We start from the raw sequence: 15,387 nt of genomic DNA, 5'->3' as shown, positions 1-15,387 counted from the left end.
CCACTCCTGGCCTTCACTCCTCCGTATTCTGGGTACCAGCAGAGTCACAAGACAGAAAAAAGTTAATCCTTAATGGCCCCATGGAGCAGAACCATCTCATCAACCTGAACACTTGCCCAATCTGTTATCTGAGCAAGACACAGAATTCTCATAGTTTGAATCATTTGATGTTTGGGTCTGTTTGTTACAGCATCCTAGTCTATTGAGTGTGGTGTCATCATTACAAAAACCTAAAACAAATAGGGTGCTGTTGGCTGAGCTGTTAAGTGGCAGGTGGTAAGAAAACAGGATAGGCTGGAAAGACAGACATCTAAGTTATCCTGTGGCAAAACTGTATTTTTGAAAAACTATTGTCTGTGAAGCCTGGAAGGTGAACAGTTCCTACAGAGCTTGTAGCATATGAAGAAAAAATTGGGAAAAACCAGAACGTTCTTGTATGTTAATTGTTACTTACTGGGTTTAGCAAGGTGTTACAAGAAAGAAAAGAGCTGCATTGGTTGTTTTTTTCTAAGCAGAGTTTGATAGAACACAAATATTAATGGACTTAAAGAGCCCCTCGAGTAAAATTGATTATTTTTGGATTCCACAAATAGAAGATACAATTCAAAAAGGATTAGGGGGCACCTGGGTGGCTCAGTCAGTTGAGTGTCTGACTTTGGCTCAGTTAATGATCTTCTGGTTCATGAGCTCGAGCCCCACATGGGGCTCGCTGCTGTCAGAGCGACATCTGCTTTGGATCCTCTACAGAGGGTGCAAACTTCTTTCACTGCCGGCACAGGGGGTCTTCCCAACGTACGCCCCTCCCCCTGCCCCTCCCCCGCTTGCGCTTTCTCAAAAATAAATAAACATTAAAAAAAAAAAAAAAGGATTTGAGCCATAAATGTCCATTTCTCTGTTTAAGCAAGAGAATCAGCTATGTGTCAAAGATCAGGTCCCTTGCATCTAAGCCTGCTGCTTCATATGGCCTCCCAGTAGCTATTGTTAATTTGAGAAAAAAGGGCATTGGCTACCAGAAGCAGACAAATGAAGACTGTTTAAGCATTACGTCTAAGAAAGACATACTTTGGTCTTGGATATGGTTACTGGTACACGGATATTACCAGAAACCTGGTAAATTTTTGAAAGAGTTGTGTGTCCAAAGAAATGCCAAACGTGGACTAGATATGCTTACAGCTGTGAAACAACACTGAGTCCCCCAAAACTGTACAAGCAAGAAGCAGGCTGTGAAAGTGTTACAGTCCCCAAGAAACACATGCGCCTAAAGGTCTAATTCAGATGTGTATCACAGAGGACGATGGATGAGGAAGAAGAACCTCCCAGACCTGAGCCAGGAAAAGCGGAGACTGAGGGATGAAGGAATTCCTCCCGGAGAATAGCATCAGGGTCAATTCAAGAAACTTCTTCCACTGCCAGCACAGGGAGTCTTCCCAATGTTTGCCATCAGGATTCTGTTATTGCTATGTGCCTCCCATTTTTTCCTTTTCTTTTTCCCTTTTTTAAAAATGTTTATTTTTGAGAGAGAGAGAGAGAGAGAGGGGAGAGAGAGACACAGAATCTGAAGCAGGCTCTAGGTTCTGAGCTGTTAGCACAGAGCCCGATGCGGGACTCAAACTCACAAATCGTGAGATCATGACCTGAGCTGAAGTCAGATGCTTAATCGACTGAGCCACCCAGGCACCCCCCCCCCCCGCCACCATTTTTTCCTTTTTTGAAGGGGTTTTGAATATTTTGGTTATTTCATCCCTGTTCCACCATTGTTTAAGGGGTGATTGTATAAATGGGACAGATACTGAATTTCCTATTGGACCACAAGGAGCCACATCTCCATCAAATGCAAAGAGCTGTGGAAAAAAAAAAAAAGAGTTGTGTATCATCCGCAAATACTGGGCTTTGACCTGGTGCAGTGACAGCGTGGGTCTCTGGGCAGTCCTTCTTTGGAAAAGGGCAAGCTTGTTTTACGTGTGGGAAACAGTGTGAAAGGATATTTCGTGGATGGAGAGGCTGATACAAGTGGAGATAGCTGGTTCCTACCGAAATCTATTCTTTCCACTCTTGGGCATGTAGGAAGGCTTCATAGCCCAGCCTCTTTCAGCCTGAAGTGTGACCTGGTGACTAAGTTACAAGGCCTATGGAGTGTGACTGGAAATGATGTCTGTCACTTCCAGTCTTGGCCCAGAAAACTTTCCACTGAGTCTGTCCATGTTCTTTCTCATTAGGCTGGTTGGATGCAGATAGCGATGAGATCCCAAGGGATGGCAGGGTCACAAGATGGATGGAGCCTGGGTGTCTAAATGACTAAACAGAGGAAAGCAGCCTCACTGACTTGAATTACTCGCCCAGGACCATCACATTAGCAAGAAACATCCTGCCACGGTGTTAATCCCTTACATTTTTGGGTTAGCATACCCTAACTAACAGTGGCTTTTAGACTGATGTTATTAGCTACCGAACTCTACACTGCCTGTGTTGTTTGTTTACTGCTTCATGACCTCCACTTCCTCCATTACAAGTTATTCAACTTTGGGAAAATTGGTTAGTGTCTCCATGCCTGGATTTCCTCATCAGTAAAATTGGGAAAATAATACACCTCCCAGGGTCATTGTGAGGAAGCAATAAGTTGATGTGTGAAAACATCCCAAATATGCCTGAACCATAGCAAAGACTATGGAAGCACAGAGCGACTGTTATTGTTGTTAATACATATACTAGTGGCATTTCAGTTTCATAAATAACACTACCACACTTCTTGTTGGGTCACACGTGGCCATAATGGGATTCATGCTCACCCTGGGAATGAAGAGTGCCAGAAATAAAAGCTGTCTTTCACAACCAAGACGAAACCGAGCGAATACACAGGAATCAGGTCCTTTTGTTTCATGAAAATTGGACACTTCCAAGAAGCTGGTAGACTTCAGAGCTTTCAGGAACAGTGCCAGGCCACTCTGTGACTCACAGTTGGTCTCTACTGAATTCATGATGGAATTATCCTGACTGCATGACGGCCAGAGAGTTAACTGTTGGGATTCTGCTGACTCACCTAAGGGGTGCCATGGATTTCTGTATGGGGGGAAGTCAATTTTCAGCATAATATCAGAAGCTGTACCTTTACACCGAGAGCCTCCATCATAGACCCTTGCAATCTTGTGGTCAGGATTGATGAGGGAGACTGTTTCTGTTGACTTTTCTTTCCTGCCCTTTCCCGAGAGGCCTTATATTTGTCACCCACCTTCATGCTGCCTCTGTAAAACAGGCTAAGTGTCTCCAAAACATAAACGTCCAATGTGCTGGGCCATCCCTGAGCCAAATTCGCTATTTGGCCCACACGAAGTGGGAGAAATGGCAGATTTTGGAAAAGCTATTCCAGAAATAAAATACCGTTTACCTGAAGCCCAACCTCAATGGGCAGGTAGGTAGTAAAATTTATGAAGGGTTTCCTAGCCTGGAAGTGAAGGGAGTGAGGCCAGGCTATGTGGAACGAAATGTCTTGGTCACAGGGAGCCTGTCCGCTGAAGCCTGGACTGGTCTCCCTCCTTGGCTTGTTGCCAGCTAAAACTGGAATGCGGGAGGGCTGGGAATGGCAGATGTGGTGTCCAATGCTGAGGGCATGGTTTTTCTTGGGTCACAGAAACTTAATTTTCTTTATCCCTCTTCTATCTTTTTTTATGCCAAAGAGCATGCGGCTCATAATTGACCATCTCTGCAGCATGCTTTGCCTTTCGGAGTGTAATTTGCACCCTTGAAGCCTCTGAATGTGCTTGCTTTCATAAGCATCTCAGTGTAGACTGTGGGAGGAACTGTCTGTATAATTCCTGCCACTGCGCCTTTGGTGTGGCCTCCAAGGGTCCAGAAAAAGCATCAGCTATACATTACATCACCTCAAAAAGAGACCTTGGGGGGTTGGATATCTATAAGACTTTGTGGGGTTTTTTTCTACGTTTATTTATTTATGTTGACAGAGAGGGAGACAGCACAAGTGAGCACAAGTGGGGGCAGAGAAAGAGAGAGAGAGAGAGAGAGAGAGAGAGAGAGAATCCCAGGCAGACTCTGTGCTGTCAGTGCAGAAACAAGCTTGGGGCTCAATCTCAGGAACTGTGAGATCATAACCTGAGCCAAAATCAAGAGTCGGCTGCTCAACTGACTTAGCCACCCAGGCGCCCCAAGACTTCATGTTTTTGAGCATCACTGCATTTAGAAGGAACAGAGTGAGTGATTCCACTGGTCCATTCATGTCTCCTCTTACACAAACTTCTTTTATATTTTCGTCTAAGGTTAAAATCCTGGTAATTCATTTCATAGTCCCATGAGAGTTGTTTCAGGCTTCCTTTTGGCTTACAGAGAATGAATCTCATCCGTTCTCTAGAGACTCTCAGGTGTCTTCAGAAAAAACAACAGAGAAACTCCTGAGTAAATATTCACAAATGGGCAGAACTATGTCACAAACCTTTATAGGCCTGGGGCTTTGCTTTTATTCACTTTCTATTATTTTATGTTATTCCTTCCTGCCCCTCTGTGGATTGGACATAGCTTCCCCTCTTGATCTGGCCATTAAGGCCAGGTGGTGATTGAGTCTATCTTGGACTGATCACCATTTAATTTGTGGAAAAATTAGACTGGACTTCCAGCTCTCTGTGAAAACAACTTTCTTTTACATCTTACTCAGCTGATAGAGCAATGAGATTTTCCCTTCTTTCCATAAATCATGTTAACTTCCTGCATAGGTGCCTGGATTTGGAAATAGTGACTTCAAAAATGAATCTTGAAACACAGGTAGTTTTTGACAAACTCTAGGAGGGGTGGGCGACAGAACAAAGAGCCACAGACAAAATCAATTCTAAGCCAGAGGATGATGAAAATGGTGAATGAGGTACACTGTGATCAGGCTTCAACCCGATCAGGCTTATTTGACACACCCATGTAGATAAACATACAACCCATGGACATAATCTAACTCAACATACAATCTAACTAAATGCAAAATGGAGGTGTTATCCCTATGTCATATGTTATGTGAAACATCACTTGATAATAATTTACCAGTGAGGGGGGCGGGGAGGGAGGGTGTGGTCTGTTGCAATACTCAAAGTTCAAGATAAGATAAAGATATGAGGGAAGAAGAAATGTGATTGTTCCATGGTGAGCTGTGAAAGCTCTAAATGTTGTTAGGAATTCTTGAGTCATCCTAGAAGGGAGTAGGAAGCAAGGCCCAGAGATGTTTCTCAGGCTCACTTGTAGAAAGTATGAGTGGTCCTACCTACCTTCATCCCACTGCTCCCAATTTTTAGTCCTAGCCCTTAGTTGAACTTGGGGTTACTCTGAAACATGTTCTATATATAAGAACTATAAGTCTTGGAGGTAGCCATCCAAAATTTAGGTAGGCTTTTAACTATAATGCATATGGAACAATTTTCAGCTCATCTGCTTCCAAATGAAATGTAGACATTGCAGAGTTACATTATTCAACAGCTGTGACAATGGCCACTTAGGTCAAGAAAACTCAACGCTATGTTACAATTCCAGTAGAGATAAAATGATACTTAAAATGTGAACAAAACAGTCCAAAAATAGAATAAATGTAATTAATTTCCAAACATGTTCATTCCTAAAGATCGGACAAGCAGTTTATTTGTTTATTCAGCCACGTTTCAATGGGCCAGAAATTACCTAAGCACTGGAGAGACAAAGATGACTAAGACATACTAATTCATTTATGCAATAACTATCTATTGAGAATCTACTGTATGTTGGGCTCTGCTTTAAAAGCTGGAGACAGAGCAGTGAACAAGACAAAGTCCTTGCCCTCACGGAGTTTAAATTCCAGTATGGGATAAAAACAGCAACCAAATAAATGTAAGGGTGATGCCAGGTGGTGTGAAACGTTATGAATAAAGATGTAGCAGTATAAGTGGTTAAAGAGCGACTCTGTGTGTGTGTGTGTGTGTGTGCGTGTGTTTGTGTGTGAATGTGTTCAATAATGTGGTCAATCGAAGCTGAAGAGGATCTGGGGGAATAGTGTTAGGCTGGGGGAAGGGCAAGTGTGAGGTCTTCAAGGAAAGTGGGATATCGGTGTGTTTGAGGGATACCAAGATGCCTAGTGTGGCTAGAGCAGAAATACTGAAGAGGAGAGTGTGGCGGTAACAGGGACCAAGTCAAGTCATGGAGTGCCTTGTAGACCATGATAACTGACGGGGTCTGAGTGTGAAGGGATTGGAGGATTTGGGCCATGGATAGCCCCCCTTCCGGCTGTGTGGGGAACTGACAAGAGGAGGGCAAGTTTGGAAGCAGGGAAGTGAGAGGTGAGCACACTAGCTTAGATGAGAAATGAGGTGAGTTGGACAAGAGTGAAGCAATGTAGGTGGCGAGAAGTGATGGCACTTAAGATGTATTTTGAATGTTGTGCTGATCGGCAGTAGTAACAAAGAAATAACAGTATTAACAGAGTAATAACAAATGGTTTGAATGGAGAGGGTGGGGGGTATTGTCATAGGATGAAAGGAGTCAAGTGTAATACCAAAGTTTTTGTTCTAAGCAACTGGGTGGAAGGTAGTGGTCGTGTATTTGCACGGGGAAGACTAGGGGAGGAATAGATGGGAGGAGTTAAAGAATTTTGTTTTAACAGTTTGAGAAATTAGATGTTATTATATATTCAAATGGGCAGCTGGATATATGAATCTGAGTCTCAGGGCCAGAGATATAAACTGGGGAGTCGGTGGCATATAAATAATATTCAAAGCCATGAGACTAGATACAACCAACTTAGGCATGAGCAAAATAGGGAAGGGAACTGAGGGGCCGAACACTGAGGTGTGCCAACATATAATGGGGGGGAGGAGATGGGGCAGGCGGCAGAGGAGATGGACAGAGATTTGCCAAGCGAGGGGAATAAAAGCCAGGAGAACCTGTTATCCCAGAAACCAAGCAGAGAGATAGTAATTAGCCATAAAAAAAGCCTCCAAGCCATCTAGTAGATGATGACTGAGAACTGACTGTGGGATTTGGCAAGACACTACCCTCTCTCTCAGGAGCTCAGAGCACGGTGGGAGTGGGGAACACAAGGAAATAGACAAATTGCTCTGCATGGTTGAAGTCGTTCGTCTTCTACAAAGTAAACACCTTTCTGGAGATAGGTTGAAGATGGAACAAGGAGCTCTCCTTATGCAGTCAAGGAAAGATGCCTGGAGGAGACGTACATTTGGGTGGAGGGAAAATAACTAAGATTCAGAAAACGTAAAAAAAAATTTTTTTTCTATCTGGTTGTTAACTTTTTTTCATAAGGACTCATGCAAAACTGAGATTTCCCCTCCCAATTTAATATCCCACTACTATTACTCCATGCATATTTGTCAATTATCGATACATGTGATAACTGTATTATAAGACAATACATGCATTTAACACCATCCTACTCCATTTGACGGATACCACTAGAATTATGGTTTTCTTTGTTGGAGTCTTAGTTACATTTTAATTTCCTTTCATAACTGTGTGCAAGTGTAGAAAACTTATTCTTTCTTTTTTTTTTTTAAATAACTTTATTTATTTTTGAGACAGAGAGAGACAGAGCATGAGCAGGGGAGGGGCAGAGAGAGAGGGAGACACAGAATCCGAAGCAGGCTCCAGGCTCTGAGCTGTCAGAACAGAGCCCGACGTGGGGCTCGAACTCACAGACTGTGAGATCATGACCTGAGCTGAAGTTGGACACTCAACCGACTGAGCCACCCAGGCGCCCCGAGAACTTATTCTTAATAATAGTAGCTGCTAGGTACCTAACACTTATCATGTGTGAGGCACTGTTCTAAGAACTTCGCATGTATTATTTATTTTGCCTCACCAACACTCCTAATGCCTTTATGGTCCTTTTTTTGTCCATTTGTGATAAATTAAGGCACAGAAAGGTTAAATAACTTGTTCAAGGCCGCACGGCAATGGCAGTGCCCGTGTTGGAAGTGGGCTGTCTGGCTTCAACGCCCCCCATCCTGATTGGTATGCTTCATACCCTTCTTGTTATATGTCCACTTTCCTGGGATGGGCCACTGTTATGGAAAAATCTTCAAGGGACAGGCTCTCTTTGACTTGAACTGCGTTTTTCTTCTCTTTACTTTTTTTTGTGTTTTAAGTTTATTTTGAGAGAGCGAGAGAGAGAGAGAGAGAGGGAGAGGGAGAGAGAGAGAACGCACACGAACAGGGAAGGGGCAGAGAGGCAGGGAGAGACAGAGAGAGAAAGAATCCCAATCAGGCTCTGCCCTGGCACACGGGACTCGAACTTACCAACCCTAAGATCATGACCTGAGCCGAAATCAAGAGTTGGACGCTTAACCAGCTAAGCCACCCAGGTGTCCCTTGAACTGCAGTATTTTAAAGACTCGGTAATTCAGTTGCTGCTTGTCCTTTCAGAATGGGCCAGTAGGACCCAGGGACAGGGTACTGGATACTTTTCCACATGGGGAAGACAGCATTAGTTCTTTGACAATTGACTGAAGGTTTTCATGTAACTGCATAAGGATTTACATTCAATTAGCTCATATATGGGAAGGGCAGTGGTAAAAGGAGCGTGTCTTTATGATGGGGAAGATTTCTTTATGAATGGAAACGTTCACTTCATTGTGACCCTAGATGTATTAGGCTCATGTCTTCATTTCCTTTATAACCTAACTGAAAGCCTGTGAGATGACTGTGTACCTAGAAAGGTACAGAGTGTAAATCAAAGTAACAGTGTTTGGGAATGTCTACTATGTGCAAAGTATGGCTTTGGGTAAAGTGACTGTGATTTCCTGAGAGGTAAAATCATAGAGTAGCCAAAATCTTTAAGATGCTTCGATGTTCAACTGGGTGTTATACATAGGGGATGAGTCACTGGAATCTACTCCTGAAATCATTGTTGCACTATATGCTAACTAACTTGGATGTAAATTAAAAAAAAAAAAAAAGATGCTTTGATGCTCACATAACAGTAAGTGTATACACAATTGAAATATAAAATAACTTGGTCCTAGTGGAAACTGGTGGTAGTTCAGCCTTTGCTTGATCTCTAATATTTTTTTATAGCTTGACTTTATCTCTACAGTTGGTTTTGTCTTCTTTCTTCCTTATACTGGACTGATAATTAGTTCAACCAATAGATGGGGATCAGGATGCATCATTTTCAAAAGCACTTAAGCCTCTCCCTTTAGTATATTTTGGGCCCTTCCTTTGATCTAAAAGTTGTTGAAATTAGGTACCAGCCAGTTTTTCTTTCCTGGCAGAAAGAAGGTGTCGAATAAAAAAACCTTTGCTAAGAAGTTCACATCTTAGTAACTTACTTAAGTCCCAGACCTCTTAATTTTATTAGTTTCTTTTTTCTCCGCATAAAAGTTTTCCTGTTCTCTTTATTCTGTTCTCATTAAAGTGTTCTTCTCTTGGCATAGTCATATTTTCAGAAAAACTTAAGGGAATCAGCATGAAAATTTGCTCTTAATTTTCACAAATATAGAAAAAGCTTCTGGGAAGTGGATACTATTTTCACTGTGATTCTCTATCTGCTATGTAGTATTGTCATAAACCATGTAAATATAGGCGAAGGGTGGGACTTAGGTGATTGTTTAGCTGTGGAAAAGAAGCTACTTCCTCTAGAAAGAGGATTTCAAATGGCCACATAGCAAAGCCAACATTCACACAGGTTTCCTGTGTCACTTCCCCCCCTGCTGAACCTGACCCAAAGCCAAGGTGAAGGAAGGGAAATTTTCCTCTTGTGAAATCTCAAATCTTTGATAACTCACCAACCTGATCACTCTGTTGAAAAAAGTTGTAAAATTAGGCTACTGTAAACTTGAAGAATTTCATGAACTTGCTTTTGAGAAACAATAAGGTTTGTTTTGGAAATTAAGAGAAAAAGAAAATGGAAAAATTGAGATCAGTTATCACATTGACAAATACACCTACAGACTTTAGAACATTAAAAAAAAAACACCAAACAATTAAGTTGTGGCTACAGTATTTTAACTGTCATGCCTTCAAATATTTTGTGTCCGATTTGATCCTTTCTGGATATACTTTAAAATGATTCAAATTTTATTTTTATCTTCATTTTTACTTTAAAAACATATTCATTACAGATGTTTCTTTTAATTCAAGATACAGATTGCCTAATAGATATTTAAAATCTTTTAATACTCCCCCCATCTATAACCCTGGGAACATAAATGTACAATAGTACATCACCAAATGAATTCATTAGAAAAATGAGTGTTCTAATGTTTGTTAATCTTACCATTTCATTTATGAAATGGCATGAGGTAAATATATGAAAAGTGGCAAAAATACCTCTCTCACCAGTTGTGTGGTTAGTGGTAACTTTCTTTTTTCAATCAAATCGGACACAAAATATTTTAAGGCATGACAGTTAAAATACTGTAGCCACAACTTCATCGGTTTTGTTTTTTTTTTTTTGAACGTTCTAAAGTTTGTAGGTGTACTTGTCAATGTGCTAACTGATCTCAATTTTTCCATTTTCTTACTTTTTCTCTTAATTTCCAAAACAAATCTTGTTTCTCAAAAGCAAGTTCATGAAATTCTTCAAGTTTACAGTAGCCTACGTTTTTTTTTTTTTTTTTTTCTTTCTTTCTTTCTTTCTTTCTTTCTTTCTTTCTTTCTTTCTTTCTTTCTTTCTTTTTTTTTGGTGAAAAAGTTGTGTTGCGATTGCACTACATTTTAGAACGTTCACATAAAAAGTTATTAACTCTTCAGGCCAACGTTGAGTAAGATCTCCCGCCCCAAAGCCTGGAGGAGCAGTTCAGGGTAGTTTCCCAGTGTTACTCATTTGATTGAAGTGGGGGGGAAAAGTTTTGGATACGAAGGGATGCACAAAGTGTCCTAAGAGTTGCAGCAAAGCCCTCGGCCGTGGGTTCCGCCCCGCTGTGGGGCCACCGCCGGGCCCGCGCCCATCAGTGCCCCTGGAAATCAAGCAGGCCCCTCTGCGGTTGGGGTGTCGCCGCCCGCATCTTCCCCGCGTGTGCAGGGACTGGCTCCCGCCCCTCCTCTTACCTGCATAGTGGTCGAACACAGTGGGCACATATTCCTCCGGGAAGGCGTCGTTGGCGTAGCTCATGAGCAGGCAGGTCTTCCCCACGGCGCCGTCGCCCACCACCACGCACTTCAACATCTTCTTCTCCTCCGTGCTCCTGCAGCCGCAGCCGCTGTCATCTCCCTCCTCGCAGTTCATCCTGGCGGCTCCAGCTGCTGTGACCCTGCAGCTGCTGTTCCTTCTCCTGCCTCTCCCAGAGCCCATGGAGCGCGGGAAGCGAGTGGCAGGCTCCAGATCACGCTGCCTTCCTTAGGTTGCCTTGGATTCCACAGACCTGTCCCAGGCGGCTGGCACCTGCCCTCGTGCTTACCATACTGGCCAAGAAAGGTGGCGCACGTTGGGGAGAATGATTAAAAGCACGTGTCCCCTTTCCCTACAGTTTGAGTTAAGAAACCCTCATTTTCTCTGAATTCTAGGGGCTTCCTGGCAGTCTAGAAATTTCAACAGCCCAAGGGTTTCGCTGTGCTCTTCCAGACGGCCGCAGTTCTGCTAATCTACCCCCCCCCCCTTTTCCACTTTACATCTAACATGGAGGAAAGCTGGGCTTTTTAATGGAGTTTTCCCCTTGCTTCCTCCAGCTTGCGGAGTATCAGGAAATCATGGGTTTCCTGCTGCATTCCATATTAGGCTCAGTGGGCTGGGGAAGGCTGCAACAATGGGAGCTCTGTGTGTGTGTGTGTTTGTACTTGCGGGGAACTCCGCCAGGGCATGGAGCGGGGAAAACACTAGGGGTCCCACTGCAGACTCAAGCTGTCAGACTTCCTGTTTCATCTGCTGCTGGGGAGGCTGTTTGCCTGGGGCTGGCTGGGAAGAAGCTGACGAAAGATGGAAACTGGAGAGCGCTGTCTGCCACAGAAACAGAGGGAATGGTTTAAGTGAGCAGAGAGAACCACACCAGCCGTTGTGGGATAACATATGACATCATCCCTCACTGAGTCACCAGAGAAAAGCTCTGCAAATTAAAAATGGACAGTTCTTCACGTACCTACAGGAGAAACCTCAAGCATTTCATCCCAGCAACAGAGAAGAAAACCTTCCAGAAGTGCATTGTTTCAGAGGGAAACGTTCTTATGGATCATAGCTATGATGTGAGCGATCAGGTTTATGAGCTGCCACATTTGAGCACAACGCTCCAGCAGGTATTCCAGACACAGACATCTTTATGGTTGTAGCACCTAAGAAATCAACCAGATGTGAGACGTTTGCATCTTCTTATTAGCGAATAAACACACATGTGCTTGGCTCACACTCTTGGAAACAAGAGTATACGGGAAGGCTTTATTGGTTTGCTTCGGGTCCCCAAATGCTGCTTTTGCTTGGAAGGTTCCCTCTGTGATTTACTCCTTTCCCCTTGGGTCAGCTTGGCTCTCTTCCATTATAAAGGAGCCATTGACAGCTAATTTATTTGTCTATCGGGTTGCTCAGAATGAAGCCCCTTTGAAGCCCTATGTTTGATTAATGTACTTGGTCTTAGAGAAGATGTGGAACTCTGCAAATGATTTTGACAAATAGATCAAGTACTTTTTTTTATGGGGGAATTGGTTTCTTTGAGATTCGTGAGCACTTATTTTCAAGCAATTTAGATCATCCAATTGATTTGGGGAGGTTTTTTTGTTATTTTATGGAGGAGATGGGAGAGAAATCTACTTTAATTGGTGGCTAACTATAATATATATAATGTAATAATATATCATATAGAATATGTAGTATTATAGTGTACATATATATATATATATATATATAATTTTACATACACATATATATGCTACAGTGTAACAGATATAGCTGCAAATTTCTTCTGTTTTGGATTATAGTAACATTCGCCATAGTGTTCAGGATCCCGATAGTTTTTTCCTAGGCTGTGTTGCCATAACAAACAACTCCCAAACCTCAATTATTTAAAGTAACACGTGTATTTCTTGCTCGCATTGTTATCTATTTTGCATATTTTTGTCATGCTCATTCAGGGAGCTAGACTGGTGGAGCAGCCACATTGAGAACATTGATGATCACCTTGGCAGAGGAAGAAATTAATGTGGTCAAGTGGCATTGGCTCCTAAAACTTCCTTCTCAAGGTGACATTTCTGCTCGCATTTGTTGACCAAAGCATATCACGTACCCTTGCTAGGTTCAACAGGGTCAGAAGTATAATCCTACCATGTGCCAGGAAGGAGGGAGCCAAATACTGGTGAACAGCCTGAAGAGTTTAGAGGTAGTTTTAGGTAAGAGAGATAGTTTGGTTGGTTGAGGTTATGCTAGCAGCACAAAAGCTGAATTCTTTGTGTTGAGTGTCGTGAGGGAGCATTTGAAGGCACCTGTGACCGCATGTGATTTATATAATTTTATTTTCATTGGTCTACCGGAAACATCCGGCATATGGGATAATAAAAGGGCAACTTGAAAACTTATGTTTTTCTTCCAGAAAAAAAACCTCAAGTGTGAGGGTGGCCTCCAAACGAGTCTATGCAGGTAAATGAGTGATTGACAGTGTTAAGAACCCCAAACTGAAGATGAACAAGGGCACTTGAGCACACACTGTGCTGATGTGTGTTTGGCAGAACTTTGAAGGGGTTCTGACTTTGAGCTCGTCCCTGAGATCAGGCAGTAAATATGGCATGGAGTAAATATTCCCTTCAAATATGGAGTTCTCGAACAACGGCTGCCCAGCCTGCATTCTTACGCTACAGATAGGCCTTGGCCCACTGAACATGTGGCCTAAGAGAAAACTGAGAAGTTGGAGTGGGTGAAATTTAGTCACATCTGTGTATAACCTAAACCTTATGCCATCAGACACAGATATTTAACTTCATGCCAATTGCTATGTGACTACAAATTGGGACATTTAAGAGACTGGAAGCTGCCAGTTGTGGTCCTTTATCTCTAACTCAAGGGATGGGTACATCTGTCAGATCCAATTGTATGCAAGGATGGGGCATGGCTATTGAGAATGTTGGCTGTGTTTCTCAAAACAAACTTGTTTCTTTACTGTTTGCTGCTCCCAAATTGAATATTTATTTAAAAAAAATGTTTGAGACATCCTATGGAAAATGGCAAAAAAAGTTAAAAATGTAATAGTCTGATGATTATATGGATCACACTGTGCATGTGAGAATAAATCTTTTTAAATATCGAAAGACTGACCTGAGCCAGAGTAACAGAATTTAAAGAAAGAAAAGACAATTTAGCCTCGTTCTTCTAGGGTCCATGAGTCCACAGAACTGTGACTCCTTCCTTGTCCAGGTAGAATGGTCAAGAACATACTTTAATTCCAAAATTTGTAGTTATGAATTTACAAGTGGTATGAAAACCATTTGCTGACACGTTCTCAACCAGATGCCTGTGCTCTAAGGATCTTGGGCCGTTTGAATGATCGAGTGGTGGTTTCGTAGCCATTAATTATTGGTTTACCTCCAGCACCAAGTTCACACAAACTTACCAGTACGTGGTGAAATTTTGTTGGGCGATATTTCCTGCTTTTTCTGAGATCTCAATTCCTTGGCTCCCTCTTGTACTCCGGGCTTTGGCTTCACATGAATTTTCCCAAGTGCCAACAGAGCACTTTTGCCAAAATTTCTGACTCTTCTGATTGCTTTCAGTTTTAGTATGACTTTAATAAAACTGGCCAGAATTTTCTCCCCTATTTTTTTTTCTTTTGTGCTTGAAACTACAAGTTGCACAGGGAAATAAGGCAATCGGAGCAGATATTCTTTTTTTTTTTTTTTTTTTTTTAACATTTATTCACTTTTTGAGAGACAGAGAGTGTGAGCAGGACAGGAGCAGAGAGAGAGGGAGACACAGAATCCGGAGCAGTCTCCAGGCTCTGAACCGATGGCAAAGAGCCTGATGAGGGGCTCGAACTCACAAACTGTGAGATCGTGACCTGAGCCAAATGCTTAACCGACTGAGCCATCCAGGCGCCCCTATTGGATCAGATGTTCTGATTCTGGATTAGACTCTACGTAGGAGAATGTTTTGACTCCAGTCTCGGGAATGTGAGATGTGCTGTGGTTATGGTGATTCTGAGATGTCCAGCCCAGTCTCGAGTCACCCTCTGGTCCACAGGAAGCCCTCTCTAGGGCTAATGTGGAAATCAGGACTCTAGTGGTGGGCAGGTGGGAGACAGAAAGGGGCTGTGTAGTTCTTGGAGTTCTGACCCAAATCTCCCACAGGACCTAACCCTTAACATCAGTTGGAGCACTGCTAAAACTTAACAGATTGTCCTAGGACTGACCTGGACTGGAACAGCTGCTCCCAAGGAAGGTGAGTCATTATTATCAGGAACCCTCATGTAACTGTGCCTTTTTTTTTTTTTTTTTTTGTCAGACCACCTG

General features: G+C 42.6%; 1 protein-coding gene across 1 annotated transcript in view; it reads right to left on the bottom strand.

Moving 5' to 3' along the window:
* Positions 1-11,593, bottom strand: part of RHOJ (ras homolog family member J) — an 84,409-nt gene extending 72,816 nt beyond the window's left edge. Inside the window, exon 1 of the mRNA XM_042943446.1 lies at positions 11,017-11,593. Within this exon, the coding sequence (XP_042799380.1) occupies positions 11,017-11,260 (244 nt within the window). The 5' untranslated portion in view covers positions 11,261-11,593. The remainder of the gene's footprint in view (positions 1-11,016) is intronic.
* Between the last annotated feature and the right edge of the window lie 3,794 nt (positions 11,594-15,387).

The sequence above is a fragment of the Panthera leo genome, chromosome B3 (assembly GCF_018350215.1).
Source record: "Panthera leo isolate Ple1 chromosome B3, P.leo_Ple1_pat1.1, whole genome shotgun sequence".
Classification (NCBI taxonomy): Eukaryota; Metazoa; Chordata; class Mammalia; order Carnivora; family Felidae; genus Panthera; species Panthera leo.
This window is presented reverse-complemented; position numbering and strand designations above follow the sequence as displayed.